Source organism: Lepus europaeus, chromosome 19, assembly GCF_033115175.1.
Source record: "Lepus europaeus isolate LE1 chromosome 19, mLepTim1.pri, whole genome shotgun sequence".
Classification (NCBI taxonomy): domain Eukaryota; kingdom Metazoa; phylum Chordata; class Mammalia; order Lagomorpha; family Leporidae; genus Lepus; species Lepus europaeus.
The window spans coordinates 15,316,336-15,331,517 of record NC_084845.1 but is presented as its reverse complement, the minus strand read 5'-3'; the positions used below and the strand labels follow the sequence as shown (position 1 = coordinate 15,331,517).

The 15,182-nt window shown below is 56.5% G+C and overlaps 1 protein-coding gene across 2 annotated transcripts; it reads left to right on the top strand.

Annotated features, from left to right (window-relative positions):
- Positions 1-292: 292 nt before the first annotated feature.
- HAUS5 (HAUS augmin like complex subunit 5) lies at positions 293-11,398 on the top strand. 2 transcript variants are annotated; one of them, XM_062176668.1, is made up of 19 exons: positions 293-435; positions 1,012-1,074; positions 1,161-1,193; positions 1,279-1,303; positions 1,860-1,965; positions 2,046-2,205; positions 3,513-3,582; positions 3,672-3,754; positions 4,235-4,292; positions 4,437-4,561; positions 4,758-4,821; positions 4,913-5,043; positions 5,228-5,390; positions 5,537-5,617; positions 5,704-5,849; positions 5,987-6,098; positions 6,178-6,295; positions 9,028-9,160; positions 9,253-11,398. In XM_062176668.1, the coding sequence occupies exons 1-19, from the start codon at positions 338-340 to the stop codon at positions 9,368-9,370; spliced, it is 1,887 nt and encodes a 628-aa protein (XP_062032652.1). In that variant the 5' UTR covers positions 293-337; the 3' UTR covers positions 9,371-11,398. The 2 variants fall into 2 exon arrangements, with proteins under 2 accessions (XP_062032652.1, XP_062032653.1); XM_062176669.1 differs by lacking the exons at positions 293-435; positions 1,279-1,303 and having other exon boundaries at positions 1,036-1,074; positions 9,253-11,397.
- Positions 11,399-15,182: the final 3,784 nt, after the last annotated feature.

The following is a 15,182-nucleotide window of genomic DNA, read 5'->3' as shown; positions in this document are numbered from 1 at the left end:
GCCCCCTGGTCTGAAACCGCGAGCAGTGAGCCCGGCATCTTCTCGTCCGGGTCTCGTCCTCCAAGGACGCAAGCTAGCCCCGTTCTGCCGAGAAAAATGAGAGGCTTCAAGGAGCGGAAGGACGACGGGCGGCGAGCGGCCGTCTGCACACCCTCTTCACCTGCACTCGACGGGACCCGGCCACAGGCGGCAGCGGCGCCCGCCCGAGCGCAGGCAGCGGCGCCCGCGGTCTGCTCGGCGATTGGCGGCGCCGGCGCCGGCGCGCTCCTGACGTCAGAGGCGCGCGCCGCGCTTGAAGAGAGTGCGGGAGGCGGCGGCCGCTCCCCGGGCCGCTGTCATGGAGCTAGCGCAGGCCGCGCGGGAGCTGGGCTGCTGGGCGGCCGACGAGATGGGGGTGCCCGCGGCAGCCCGGGCCCCGGAGTCGACGCTGCGCAGGTGAGGCCCACGCCGGGGCTGAGACAGCCTCCCAGAGGGAGACACCCGCGCCTTCATGAGGACCCGACCACTGTCGCCCATTGAGAATGACCCCGAGTTAGCAAGCGCTGCCTTCTTTGTTCGGGAAGACGCCCTGGTGGGGACCCCGCACTCCCGCCTCCGGCCTGTGCGGCGGCGCCGGGGAGGATCCGGCAGGAGTTCGTGAAGACCCCGGCCCGGGTGGGAATGGGCTCTCCAGGGTGAAAATAAGACTTTCCCTCAGCTCCTCCCCACCCCCAGGCCGCCCCAGCCGAAAGACGGGGGCTGAACCAGAGCGAGTATGGCCCACATCTGGTCGTGGGAAGGACTGGCTAATCCTCCCCCAGGAAATGAGGACCCCCACCCCACACACAGACACACACACTTGATGAGAAGCCCACCCTCTCCGGGTCTAACAGTGCCCCAAGGGGGGAGTATGTTACCCCGCAAAGATTCCCCGCCCCCCGGAAGTGAGAACTCCCTTGTGTAGACTCCATGAGTGAGAGTCTTCCTCCCTGTGTGACGCCCCGGGCACACCCTTACACACTGTCCCCACAGGCTGTGTCTGGGCCAGGGGGCTGAGATCTGGGCCTACATCTTGCGACATGTGCACAGTCAGAGGTGAGCTGGGCTGGCGTGAGGGGTGGGGGGTGGGGTGGGGCACGTTCACCCCCGTAACTCCTCCTCCTTCCGCCTCCCTGCTCTAGGAGTGTTAAGAAGATCCGAGGGAACCTGCTCTGGTAAGTGCCTTTCGAGGCTGCCCCAGTCCCGTCCCCTCCCCCCTGGACCCCCAGTCAGACTCTGACCCTGACCTCCTCTCCTTAGGTACGGCCACCAGGACAGTCCAGAGGTGAGAGCTCTGCTGTAAGAGTCTCTTCCATCCGAAGAAGAGCTTGCAGCTCTTTGGCTCTGTGCCCAGCCAGCTGCTGGGGACACTGCTGACTCCTGCACCCTCGGGGCTTGGAGTCCAGGGGTAGACAGCCATGACTTGGGGTCTGGATTTGTGGCATCAAAGCTGGTGAGAGGAGTTGGGGAGATTTGAGAGAGATGCTGAGGCCAGTGCGGGACCCAGTGGGTGCAAGAGGCCCAGATGACTTCTGGGGGGAGTTCCCAGGAGCCCCTGGGAGTTCTGGTTGTGGGTCTCAGGCAGGAGGTCAGGTCAGAGACAGAGATGTAGGGGTCAACAGTGCAGACAGGAAACAGGCTGGGATGGTGGGTGAGGCAATCCCAGCTGGAAGGATGCGGCCGGGAGAGCGTCTTAGTTCTCTCCAGCACACAGCTGCTCTGGGAAAACCCTGTGCCGCCCCACCCCTGGCAGGTCGGAGCCTGGGGCCCCACATAAGCCAGTCAGGCTAGGCTCAGCCCCAGTCAGACTGTGCGTCTGACCCTGTACCTGATCCCACCAGGTCCGTCGGAAGTCAGAGCTGGAGGCCACGGTGGCCCGCCTGCGGGCAGAGATCCAAGAGTTGGACCAGAGCCTGGAGCTGATGGAGCGGGAGAATGAGGCTCACGGTGACCTACAGGGCCGGGCAGATGGGTGGTGGAACATGGGAGGGGGAAGGTGCTGGCAGCCACCCCTGTTCCTCCCGTAGACGCAGCCGTGGAGCAGGCTGTGCAGAACGTGCGGGACACCCAGCGTCGCGCCGTCCTCCTCCGGGCCCAAGCAGGGGCCATGAGAAGACAGCAGCGTGGGCTCCAGGACCCCATGCAGCGGCTGCAGAATCAGCTCAGCCGCCTGCAGGACATAGAGAGGTAGGCCTCGGGTGTCCAGGGACGGCCCCCAGGCTGGCCGGCCAGCCCTTCGGCTTAGGGACCCAGTGCTTTGGTCCCTTCTGGGATTCTGGGACACTGAGCTCCCATCCTTAGGACTCAAGGTCCCTGAGGCCAGGGAGATTTGTCATCTCAGTCACCTGTATCTCTAGTGCCCAGAATAGTGCCAGTGGTGTCTCTAGGGAGCAAAGGACAAACCTAGCCCACCTGGAGCCCACACTCTGATGGGGAGAAGACAGATCGCAAACCAGAAACAGACCCTGTAGTTTCCGGTAGAGAGAAATTCCTTGAAGACAGGGTGATGCAATACAAAGCGGGGCCTCTCTGAGGAGCTCACAGTTGAGTTGGGAGAGGGAACAAGAAGAGCAGAGGCCTAGAGCTTGGTGTGCGGGAAGAGCATCCAGGGGCCAGCTCAGCTCCGATCCGCAGGCGACAGGTAGAACACAGGAGGTGAGTTTGAAGAAGTGGGCAGAGCAGAGACTCATGGAGGCCGTGGCAGTGAAGACGCGGAGACCCGGTCCGTGCCCTGGCACGGCTACTGAAAGCACATGACCTTGGGCAAGATATTGGACTTTTCTGTGCCTCAGTTTCTAAACGACATGGAATGGGATAGTATTACTACCAACCTTCCGGGGTAGATATAATAGGTGAGTTAAATCACGTAAAATGCTCTACAGGGTGCCTGTTCACCATTCTTCTTCTGAGATGGGAAAGCACCAGATTGCTTTGGAGGGTTTGGAACAGTGGCACGACCTTCCTTGTGCTTTAATATTTTATTCTTTATTTGTTTATTTTAGTTAAAAGGTAGAGAGAGAGAGATCTGCCATCCACTGACTCAATCCCAAATACCTGCAACAGCCTGGACTGGGCCAGGCCAAAATCAGGAGCCAGGAGCGCAATCCGGGTCTCTCCTATGAGTGGTCAAGACCCAGCTACTTGAGCCATTGCGGGCCGCCTCCCAGGGTGCACATCAGCAGGCTCAACCTGAGCTCTCCAGTGCGGGATGCAGGTGTCCTGGCAGCACCACAGTCTGCACCAAATGCCTACCCTCTCTTAAATTGTGACAGAGCCATTGGCCACCGGGTGGAGAACAGACCACAGGGGCTGAGCAGGGAGACCCGGGAAGCGGCTAAGGCAGTCTTCAAGCCGGGAGGTGGCAGGGACCTGGCATCCAGGCGTGGTGATCCTCGGCTGGTCTCGCTGGCAGTGGGGTGGGGATGGGGCATAGACATCTGCTCTCCCCGCTCCTCCTCCTGGGAACCCTGCCGCAGCTCTGTTCCTCCCTTCAGGAAGGCCAAGGTGGATGTGAGCTTTGGACCCCTGACATCAGCATCCCTGGGCCTGGAGCCTGTGGTCCTGGTAAGAGTCCTGGGCTGTGGAGGAAGGCAGGGGAGCCTAGGATCAGGCAGATGTCCGGGTCCCCTTCACACCCCATCCTCTTCTCCCAGCGTGACGTCCGAACAGTCTGCACCCTCCGGGCCCACTTCTTGCAGAACCTCTTGATTCCACAGGCCAGGGAAGGCAACACCCCGTGAGTATCTCCCAGACCCCAGGTCCCTCCATAAACCCGGGCCTTGAGGAGACCACTTGTTTATTGGTTCCTCAGACACTGAGCTGGGCTCTGACAGTCCCAGGCTCCCTTTGACAGGGTTTCCAGGCTGGGAAGAGAAGGACACAGACCCAGCACACTGAGCCATGTCCTGATAGTTAGGGCTGTTGGCTCGGGGGTCGGTGGGGGACCTGTGAGGCCCTGGGTACCCAGCTACGGAGGCAGGGCAGGGAGGGTTCTCTGGTGAGGAGGTGTAGCTGTGGTAAGGGGTTAAGAGGTTGTCCCAGGTAAACCACACAGGTAAAAGTCCCAAGGCCAGCAAGCTGGTATGGCTGGGGAGCTCCAGGCTAAGCAGACATGGCTGGGGACAGGGACAGCCCCTCCCTTAGAGGGTGGTGGGGTAATCAGAGGGACAGCTCATGTGACTTACAACATTCTCCGTCCACCCTCTCGACCCCACAGAACCGCTCACGATGACCACTTTGGAACTTCCTACCAGCAGTGGCTTAGCTCGGTGGAGGTGAGGGGCAGGGCTCTCAGGAAAGGCCACGCCCCCAGCCCCGTGGTCCACCCTCGGGGTGCCAGGACCTGACTCTGGATCCCATGGGCTCCCAGCCCCAGCCCTGCTCTAGTCTGCCCTGACTTTCCTCCCCTCTCCCACCAGACACTGCTGACGAACCACCCCCCAGGCCACGTCCTGGCTGCCTTGGAGCACCTGGCCGCAGAGCGGGAGTCAGAGATTCGGTCCCTGTGCGGCGGGCAGGGGCTCGGAGATGTGGAGGTTCCCAGGTATGGAGTGGAGTGTTCCTACAGGCGCAGCAGATGGGCGGGTGAGCTGGGACAGGGTCACAGCCAAGCATCACCTTCTGAGGGGGGTAGAAGTGAAACCCAGGGCCCAGTGTGGCAAGCAGGCTGATCCTAGCCACCCCAGGCACCAAGGCAAGCACACTGGGCTGCTCCCTCAGCAACTTTGTCCTTGCCCCAGGCCTCAGACCCTGGACCAGTCAGACGCCAGCCAGGCCCTGCCGTCCATGGTGCAGCTCATCCAGGTAGCCCCTGGCTGCAGCCCCTCCCGCCCCACTCAGTGTCCTCACCGCCATGGACCACACCCACCCTGACTTTGTAACCATCCCCCACCAGGAGGGCTGGCGGACTGTGGGCTCACTGGTCTCCCAGCGGGGCACCCTGCTCAAGGAGCGTCAAGTCCTGAGAAGGTGCCTCCAGAGCCTGGTGGAGGAGGTGGAGAGACACACCCTGGGATCCAGCGAGAGGTGAGGGGCTCACTGGGCAGAGGCCTCTGGGCCTGTCCTCTCGCAGGTGTTTTGGGACTTCGGCCTTGTCCCACCCTGCGACTCCCCTCTGCCTCCGTGCGCAGCCCTACAGAGCTCGTCTGCCTCCCCCAGTGTGCATCTCAGTCCGCCTCCTCTCCTTTACTCTCTTGCGCATGTCCCCCAGGCAGGCACTGATGCTGGGGCTGCGGAGCTGTGGCCTGTGGGCAGAGCTCAAGGCCCTGCGTGCCCAGAGCCAGGAGCTGGAGGAGGCAGCTGGGCGGCAGCAGCTTCTGCTGAGAGAGCTGCAGGCCAAACAGCAGCGGATCCTGCGCTGGCGCCGGCTGGTGGTGAGAGACGGGGCTCGGGTGAAGTGGCGGGGCCTTAGCATCAAGAAAGGGGCCTCCTGGGAGGAGGGGGCAGCACCTGTGCGGGCGGGGCGGGGGCTGGGAGGTGCAGAGAGGAGGCCTTAGTCTCAAGGCCTCGTGCTTCCCAGGAGGAGACACAGGAGCAGATCCGCCTGCTCATCAAGGGGAACTCAGCCAGCAAGACCCGCCTGTGCCGGAGCCCTGGGGAGGTGAGATGGGGATGGGCGAGGTCTGAGGACAGGTGGGACTGAGTGGACTGGGGCCCACCCAGCCGTCCCACCCTCCCCCCCCCCAGGTGCTGGCCCTGGTGCAGCAGAAGCTGGTCCCCACGGCTGAGGCCGTGGCACCGCAGACTCGGGAGCTGCTCCGCTGTCTGGAGGAGGAAGGCTGTCGCCTGCCCCACCTTCCACTGAGCACCCTGCTGCGGCCCAGCCCCGGAGGGTGAGACTGAGCCTCCCCCGCACCCCTGCCGTGGTTGCCAGCTCAGACCGTCGTCCTCGTTCCCAGTCGCCTCCAAATTCCTGGGTCCCCACAGCTTTGAGAACCCAAGCCTGAGCCTACCTGAACTTTGCCCCCAGGTTGGAACCCCTGCCCACGATCCTGCCATCCATCTACCAGCTGCACCCCGCATCCCCGCAAGGCTCCAGCCTCACAGCGCTGGGCCGCACACTGGGCCTTCCCCGGGGGAAGGTGAGTACCTGTGCCCTGGGACTTAGCCGCCTCCCTCATCCCCACTCCCACTCAAGTGCCGATCTGTCCGCTCCTCCAGGCAGCAGAGCTGCTCCTGCCGAGGGCTGCCTCTCTTCGCCAGGACCTTCTGTTCCTCCAGGACCAGCGGAGCCTCCGGTGCTGGAAGACCGGGCTGCCGCCGGGACCATCCACCCAGGGTAGGCCCTCCCTGCTTCCCCCATGCAGCACCTCTCCCAGGACCGCTGGCCTCCAGAAGTGACAGCAAACAGATCCCTCACGTACACAGCGCTTACTGTGTCCTGAATGTTTTACACACATGCCCGGTGAGCCCGTGCGTAAGCGCTGCCGGTCTCCCGTTTTAGGAAAGGGGGCAGAGCTGGACTTGAATCCAAGCAGTCTGCCATGGGTCGGTGCTCCCAATCATCCCAACCACTATGCAACACCGCCCATCAAATTGCCAAGTCTTCATTTGTCACCATCACATAGTTTACTTGAGAGACTAAGTCTGGGTGTGGAGTTAACCTACCTGGATTCTCTTCCCAGCCCTGTCTCCTCTTAGCTCTGTGACCCCCTGTGCCTCCGTCTCCTCCTCAGTGGAATGAGCATCTGATAGTGTCTTGCAGAGTGGCCGGGAGGGTGAGGTCAGGTCACCCCAGGGAGCTGAGAACAGTGCCTGGGATGCAGTAAGCACCTGTGTTTCTGGGGCGCTTGAGACGGCTTTCTGCACACGCACACGCGCACACACACACACACACGAGCTCTCTGTGACCTGGGGTGATTATCACACACACACACACACACACGAGCTCTCTGTGACCTGGGGCGATTGGGACACACACACGATCTCTCTGTGACCTGGGGCGATTGGGACACACACACACACACACATGATCTCTCTGCGTCCTGGGGCGATTGTCACACACACACACACACACACGATCTCTCTGTGACCTGGGGCGATTGTCACACACACACACACACGATCTCTCTGTGACCTGGGGCGATTGGGACACACACACACACACGAGCTCTCTGTGACCTGGGGCGATTGTCACACACACACACACGATCTCTCTGTGACCTGGGGCTATTGGGACACACACACACACACATACATACACATGATCTCTCTGCGTCCTGGGGCGATTGTCACACACACACATATGATCTCTCTGTGACCTGGGGCGATTGTCACACACACACACACACACACACGATCTCTCTGTGACCTGGGGTGATTGGGACACACACACACACACACGATCTCTCTATGACCTGGGGCGATTGGGACACACACACACACACACGAGCTCTCTGTGACCTGGGGCGATTGTCACACACACACACACACGAGCTCTCTGTGACCTGGGGCTATTGGGACACACACACACACACACATACACATGATCTCTCTGCGTCCTGGGGCGATTGTCACACACACACACACACACACGATCTCTCTGTGACCTGGGGCGATTGGGACACACACACACACACGATCTCTCTGTGACCTGGGGTGATTGGGACACACACACACACACACGATCTCTCTATGACCTGGGGTGATTGGGACACACACACACACACACACGAGCTCTCTGTGACCTGGGGCGATTGTCACACACACACACACACGAGCTCTCTGTGACCTGGGGCTATTGGGACACACACACACACACACATACACATGATCTCTCTGCGTCCTGGGGCGATTGTCACACACACACACACACACACGATCTCTCTGTGACCTGGGGCGATTGGGACACACACACACACACACACGAGCTCTCTGTGACCTGGGGCGATTGGGACACACACACACACGATCTCTCTGTGTCCTGGGGTGATTGTGACACACACACACACACACACGATCTCTCTGTGTCCTGGAGTGATTGTGACACACAAACACACACACTGTCTCTCTGTGTCCTGGGGCGATTATGACACACACACACACACACAGAGTCTCCGAGTCCTTCCATGAGGGAAGGGAGTATGGCGATCCCCATTGTCACACTCCCTGAACAAAACACCCCTAGAGTGCAGGCCTAGAGCAGTCGGAGGAGGAAGGCCTGAGCTGAGGGATGCTGGGAAGGTGCTTCTGGGAGGGAAGATGCTATCTCACATGGGCTCTGAGGAGAGGCCAGGGTTCTCCCAGGTGTGATGAACAAAGGCCATATAGGGCAAACTCAGTGCCCGGCTCCGGAGCTGGGGCTCTGCCTTGGGAGAGCTGAGGAGCCTTGGAGGGTTCTGAGCAGGGGAGGGGAGGACCAGGTTTAGGCTTCAGGACAATCACTCTGGCTGTCTTATTTTTTTTTTTTTTTAAGATTTATTTTGTTTATTTGAAAGAGTTAAGAGAGGTAGAGACAGAGAGAGAGAGAGGTCTTCCTTCTGCTGGTTCAGTCCCTAAATGGCCACAATGGCCAGAGCTGAGCTGATCCGGAGCCAGGAGCTTCTTCCAAGTCTCCTATGTGGATGCAGGGGCCTAAACACTTGGGCCATCCTTCTCTGCTTTCCCAGGCACACTAGCAGGGAGTTGGATCAGAAGTGGAGCAGTCGGGACTCGAATCGGCACCCAAATGGGATGCTGGCACTGCAGGCCAGGGCTTTAGCCCGCTGCGCCACAGCGCCGTCCCCTCTCTGGCTGTCTTATGGAGGGTGTACCACAGCCTGGAAGGGAAGCTGAGGGGGAGAGTAGGAAGAGGCGGGGGAACCCTCAGGAAACTGAGTGGGTGGGCCTAGAGATTGACAGATTGTCAGTGGGAGGGAGGAGGGCATCCAGGGTGAGGCCTGGGGCGGTGGGATTTCCCTTTGAGGTGACCTGCTGGGAGGGATGGGTTTGGGAGACACGCTGAGGTCAGGATGGCTGTAGAGCACCTGTGAGCCAGGGGACTCAAAGCCACCTGCGGCCTCCACCCTGCAGAGCTGCTGCAGCTCCAGGCATCGCAGGAGAAGGAGCAGAAGGAAACTCTGGGGCAGGCTCTGAAGAGGCTGGAGAAGCTGCTGAAACAGGGGCTGGAGCGAATCCCTGAGCTGCAGGGCGCCGTGGGGGACTGGTAGGCTGGGGACATTCGGGGTCAGGGCGGTAGGGGAGGTCAGTGACGGCCGGGAGGGCAAGGCCTTTTCTCTGGTGCTTGCCTTTCCCCAGGTGGGAGCAGCCGGGCCAAGCTGCCCTCTCCGAGGAGCTCTGCCAAGGCCTGTCCCTGCCCCAGTGGCGGCTACGCTGGGTCCAGGCCCAGGGGGCCCTACAGCAGCTGTGCAGGTGAAGAGAGGCTCGAACAGGAGTTAGACTCCGAGAAACACTTGGAAGAAAGCGTCTCCACGACCCAGCAGCCCCTTGTCTCTGGCCACACTGCAGCCCCGCTCACGTGCTGTTCTGCTGCTCCTCTCTAGTCCCTTGCCCCGTCCCTTCATCCCACCACTCTGGGCACCCCTGAAGCTCCTCTTGTCACTCTAACTCTCAAAAAAAGTAAGTGAGCACCTGCTCCAGATGCCGGGGCTACAGTGCTGAAAGAAAAAGAACACAACATGCAAGTCCCTGCCTTCGGGGAGTGCTGTTCCAGGACAGTGCGTTTGACGGTCGGCAGAAAGGTGAAACACACGGTGTGTTGGGCGATAACCGCCATAGAGAAACAAAGCGGGCTGGGAGTGAGAACGACCCTGCAAAGGCCCCGTTCCACGTGAGTGTCCAAGGAAGGGCTGTGGGTGGCAGCTGTGGCACAAGCAAAGGCCCCGAGTGGGGATGGGCTGCTGCCGGGGCCGTCAAGGAGGCCGAGGCGCGTGTGGCTGGAGGAGAGAGGCGGGATTGTGCTCTAGTTTTTATAGTTGCTGTTTTTACATTTAAATCTGGGCCACGTGGAACTTACCAGCAAGCAGAACCAATTGTATTGTATTTTATATGTAAGTGTGGATCCCTGTAGCCCTTCCGAAAAGTCCCAGTCGCCTGTGAGGGAAGGGTGGGCAGCAGAGATCAGTGAGGAGAAAGGAGACTTTCCCGGGTGATAGGGTGGAGTGTGCGGGACACAGATGGCTGCACCCTGCAGGCCTGTGAGTCTCGCTGTAGAACTCCTCCCACTGGTTGAGATGCGCTAATAAGTTCCATGGTTAATTGGGCGGTCTGTGTGTATCTTACTCTCCATGTGGCATTGCCACAGTGCTTTCATTATGAAGGCTTTGTGATATCTTGTAGTATCTCAAACGGCTGGTTGCCCTCTTGCTCTTACTTTCCAAAGTTTCCTCGTTTCCTTGCTAATTTTTCCTCCCAAATGAAGGGAAATTTGTATTTAACCTTCCTAGCTGCAGATAGAAAAACAAATGGATGGCCATTTGCCGTCTCTGCCGTCTTGAACCTTGTTGTCCACCTCCCTAACAGCTCCTCTAAGGAGCTGAACCCCTCACGCCCAGCTTGCCTTCCAGCCCTGGTTGCCTCATCCCGGCCTTTACACATCCAGTGTCCCCCACACAATCCCTAGTAGTCCCCCTTCCCTCTCCTCACTACCGTTCCCAGCCCCCACTGCCCTACTAAGCTCCAAATGTAGGGGACCTTAGCCTCTTACTTAATTTTTCCCATAGCACACCTTCTAACATGAATTGTTTTTACTTTAATTACATATATCTTGTATTTTTTCCCTTAAATAGAATGTGCACTCCATGAAGGGGAATCCCTTTATAAACTAGAAGTTGGGCAGAACTTTCTAAATACGGTTGAAAGTCTAGGTGCAGTAAGGGGGACTGTTGATCAGCTCGGGGCAGCAGTTAAGATGCTGCTTGGGACCCCCACATCCCACATCAGAGTGCCTGGGGGAGACAGCCGTGACCGCTCACGTATTTGGATCTGTGACATCCCACATCGGAGTGCCTGGGGGAGACAGCCGTGACCGCTCACGTATTTGGATCTGTGACATCCCACATCGGAGTGCCTGGGGGAGACAGCCGTGACCGCTCACGTATTTGGTCTGTGACATCCCACATCGGAGTGCCTGGGGGAGACAGCCGTGACCGCTCACGTATTTGGATCTGTGACATCCCACATCAGAGTGCCTGGGGGAGACAGCCGTGACCGCTCACGTATTTGGATCTGTGACATCCCACATCAGAGTGCCTGGGGGAGACAGCCGTGACCGCTCACGTATTTGGTCTGTGACATCCATGTAAGAGACCAGATTGAATTCCTGGCTCCTGGCTTAATCTTGACCCAGTCCTGGTTGTTAAGGGCATTTGGAAAGTAAACCAGCAGATGGAAGGTCTCTCTCTACATTTCAAATAAATAAAAATGTATTGATGAATTTGATGACATAAAAATGTTTTGCACAGCAAAAAAAAAATGAGAAAAAATGTAAATGGAGTTGTCAAAAAATATTTGCAACCAGCGCAGGCATTTAGTGCAGTTGTTACCATGCCAATACTACACCACTTTACATACAGGGCTGGAGCATTTGTGAAAGCTGGTATCCACACGGAACCAATCTCCCAAGGACACCAAAGGACAACCAAATCCGTTTACCACGTCAACCCTAAATCTAATCAAGCTTCTACTCACTGCAGGCAGCAGGGCGAGGAGGCAGTGAGAATCAGCTGAAAGAAAGTTAGAAGGATATATTAATCGCCAAATGCGGGACGTCCTATAGGACCACTGATCCAGTGTCCTCAATTAAAAGAAAGCCCAAAATGGGGGGGGGGAGGGAGAGGAAGAAAAAGGCAGAAAGTGAAAACTTCACAGGTTAAGAAGATAGTATTTTAAAAGCTGGGGCAATTTAAACAATAAGAAAAGTGGTATTGAATTATAACCCAAAGTATAAAGTAGGTATAAGTCCACACTGCATGTAAATGAGGGATGAGTGAAATCTCCCACACAATTCCAAACAACTTATGTCGACATTCCACTCGCCAGGAGGTAGGCTAACTCCTCCTGGAGAGGGGTGGTGTAGGGTGACTTCCCTTCTACACAGCATGGAAACGGTGCGCAAAGAGAAGTAAAGTCGAACGCTACCTCAGCCAGGTGACCAGAATCGGCATCAGCAGATGAGTCATGGATATGTATGTATCCTTAGTACGGGATGAAAATTGTACTTTTTGGAGAGGGCGCTGTGGCATAGTAGACCAAGCCGCCACCTGCGGTGCCGGCAGCCCATATAGGTTCCTGTCCTGGCTGCTGCTCTTCAGATCCAGCTCTCTGCTATGGCCTGGGAAAGCAGTGGCGGATGACCCAAGTGCTTGGGCCCCTGCACCCACATGGGAGACCCATAGGAAGCTCCTGGCTCCTGGCTTCAGATCTGCTCAGCTCCAGCTGTTGGGGCCATTAGGGAGTAAAACAGATGGAAGACCTTTCTGTCTGTAACTCGGCCTCAAATAAAGAATCTTTAAAAAAAAAAAATTGCACGTCTGTGGCCTGTGCACACATACATACAAAATACAAAACCATCACCCCCGTCTAATAATGAGAAAAACCTTAGCCACAGCCATGTCCCAGATGTGGAGTTTGTTTACAAAGTGCCTTGCCAGTTCTTCCAAACTGCCAAGATTATCAAAGACAAGGAAAGTGCGTGGGAAACTATTACAGGCAAGAGCAGCCCCAGGAGGTAAGACAACGCCAGGGAATGTGCCCTGAGATGTTGGAACAGAAAAGGGATATTAGCTTAACACTCATAAAGTATGGACTTTAGTTAGTAACACTGGGGGGCATGGGAAGCTTTAGTTCTCACCTTACCACATCTTTAGCTCAGAAGCAAACACCAATATTTGGGAGACCAGCAGTGTGGCACAGTGGGTTAAGCTGCCACCGACAATGCAGGCATCGTATATGAGTGTCGGCTTGAGTCCCAAATGCTGTGTTTCCAATCCAGCTCCCTACTAATGCCTGGGTAAATAGGCCAAGATGGCCCAAGTGCTTTGGTCTCTGCACCCACCTCAGAGGCCCACAGGGTCCTGGAAAATTGCTTTTTAAAGATTGTGGGCGGCCGGCATAGCTCACTAGGCTAATCCTCTGTCTGTGGTGCCGGCACACCGGGTTCTAGTCCCAGTCAGGGCTCCGGATTCTGTCCCAGTTGCCCCTCTTCTAGGCCAACTCTCTGCTATAGCCCGGGAGTGCAGTGGAGGATGGCCCAAGTGCTTGGGCCCTGCACCCCATGGGAGACCAGGAGAAGCACCTGGCTCCTGGCTTCGGATCAGTGCGGTGCGCCAGCCGCAGCGGCCATTTTGGGGGTGAACCAATGGAAGGAAGACCTTTCTCTCTGTCTCTCACTGTCCACTCTGCCTGTCAAATTAAAAAAAAAAAAAAGATTGTGGGCAATATCATCTGAACACTCGAGATGGACTTGGACTCAGGAAGTGCAGTGAAAGTGAGATGTCATTACATCAGTCTTGCAAGATCAGTGGCAGGAGCAGGCACACCAGAGCAGGCCACAGCAACTTATATCCTAGCATACAGGTCCCGCCCTGCTTCCTCACTGCCTGAGAACTGGTGTGTGTGTGTGTGTGTGTGTGTTTACAGTCTATCTGCATAAGTTACAAAGTTGCCCTCCTCCTTCCTTCTCTGGTGGAATGAGAAGGCCATACCAAGATGGCCACTGGCAACAGAAACTGCCTGGCAACAGGCCGTGATTGGATGGCTTCGGAAACCACACAACAAAGCTTGACTGACAACAGGCTGTGATTGGATGGCTTTGGAAACCACATGACAGCGGAGCCTGCCTGGCAACAGGCTGTGATTAGATGGCTTCAGATACTGCCTGGCAACAGGGTGTGATTGGTTAGGACATAGACAACCCCTTGACCAGACTGGCTGCCTCCGCTATATAAGCTGCTGTACCAACTGAAATAAACAGGCCTGCGGGCTGCTCACCTCTAGCCTGCTTTCACCCGGCGTGGACTCCCCGCCTCCTGCCCCCACCGTGCTCCTCCTCTCAGAATGAATCCACCGCAAAATTTCTCTGTACTTTAAGATTATTTATTTGAAAGGCAGAGAGGCAGAGAGAGAGAGAGAGGTCGTCCCTCTGCTGGTTCACTCCCCAAATGGGTGCAATGGCGGGAGCTGTGCTGCTCCAAAGCCAGAAGCCTGGAGCGTCTTCCAGGTCTTCCAAGCAGGTGCAGAGGACCAAGCTCTTGGGCCATCTTCTACTGCTTTTCCAGGCCACATCAGAGAGCTGGACTGGAGTATAGCAGCCAGGACTCGAACTGGTGCCCATATGCGATGGTGGCACTGCAGGCGGCAGTTTTACCTGCTACATCACGGCGCCGGCCCCCTTTCTTTGTACTTTAGTTTCCTCTTGTGAGTTGGCTGCTCCAGAACTGTTTGCCTAGCAAGGTTTTCTACTTCTGCAAGTCAGCTAACAGTAATCTCCCTTCTGTGTTGAAAATCATTTTGTTACAAAGATTAAAAGATATATTTTAAAATATTTTATTTATTTAAAAGTTACAGAGGGAGGTTGGGGGGGAAGCCACAACAATACAAAAGTTGCACTTTGTAAATTCACATTTATGAAATAAAAAAATTTAAAAAAAATAATAAAAGTTACAGAAAGGGAGAAACACAGACCTTCCATCCACTGGTTCACTGCCCAAATGGCCAGGAGGAAGCCAGGAGCCTGGAACTCCATCAGGGTCCCATGTTGGGTGCAGGGACCCAGGAGTTTCCAGGCACATTAGCTGGGAGCTGGATTCGAAGTAGAGCAGCAGGGACTCAAGCTGATGCCCATATGGGATACTGGCATTGCAGGCTGCGGCTTAACCCACTGCACCACCACACCAGCCTAACCAAATGCAACATATGGACCTATTTTGGATCCTGATTGACAATACTAATGTACAAAGATGTTTTCAAGAAAAAAAAATTTTTTTTAATTTATTCATTTAATTTAAAGGGAGTTAGAGAGAGAGGAAGAGAGATCTTCCATTTGCTGGTTCACTCCCCAAATGGCCACAATGTCCAGCCAGGACTCGGTGGGCCCAGCTGAAGTCAGGAACAAGGAGCTTCATCCAAGCAAGACAAGAAAAACTGAGCATGGTCTGGGTATTAGATGACAACTATGAAATTAATTTGATGATAATTTGAGATGCAGAGATACCATCCAATAATTCACT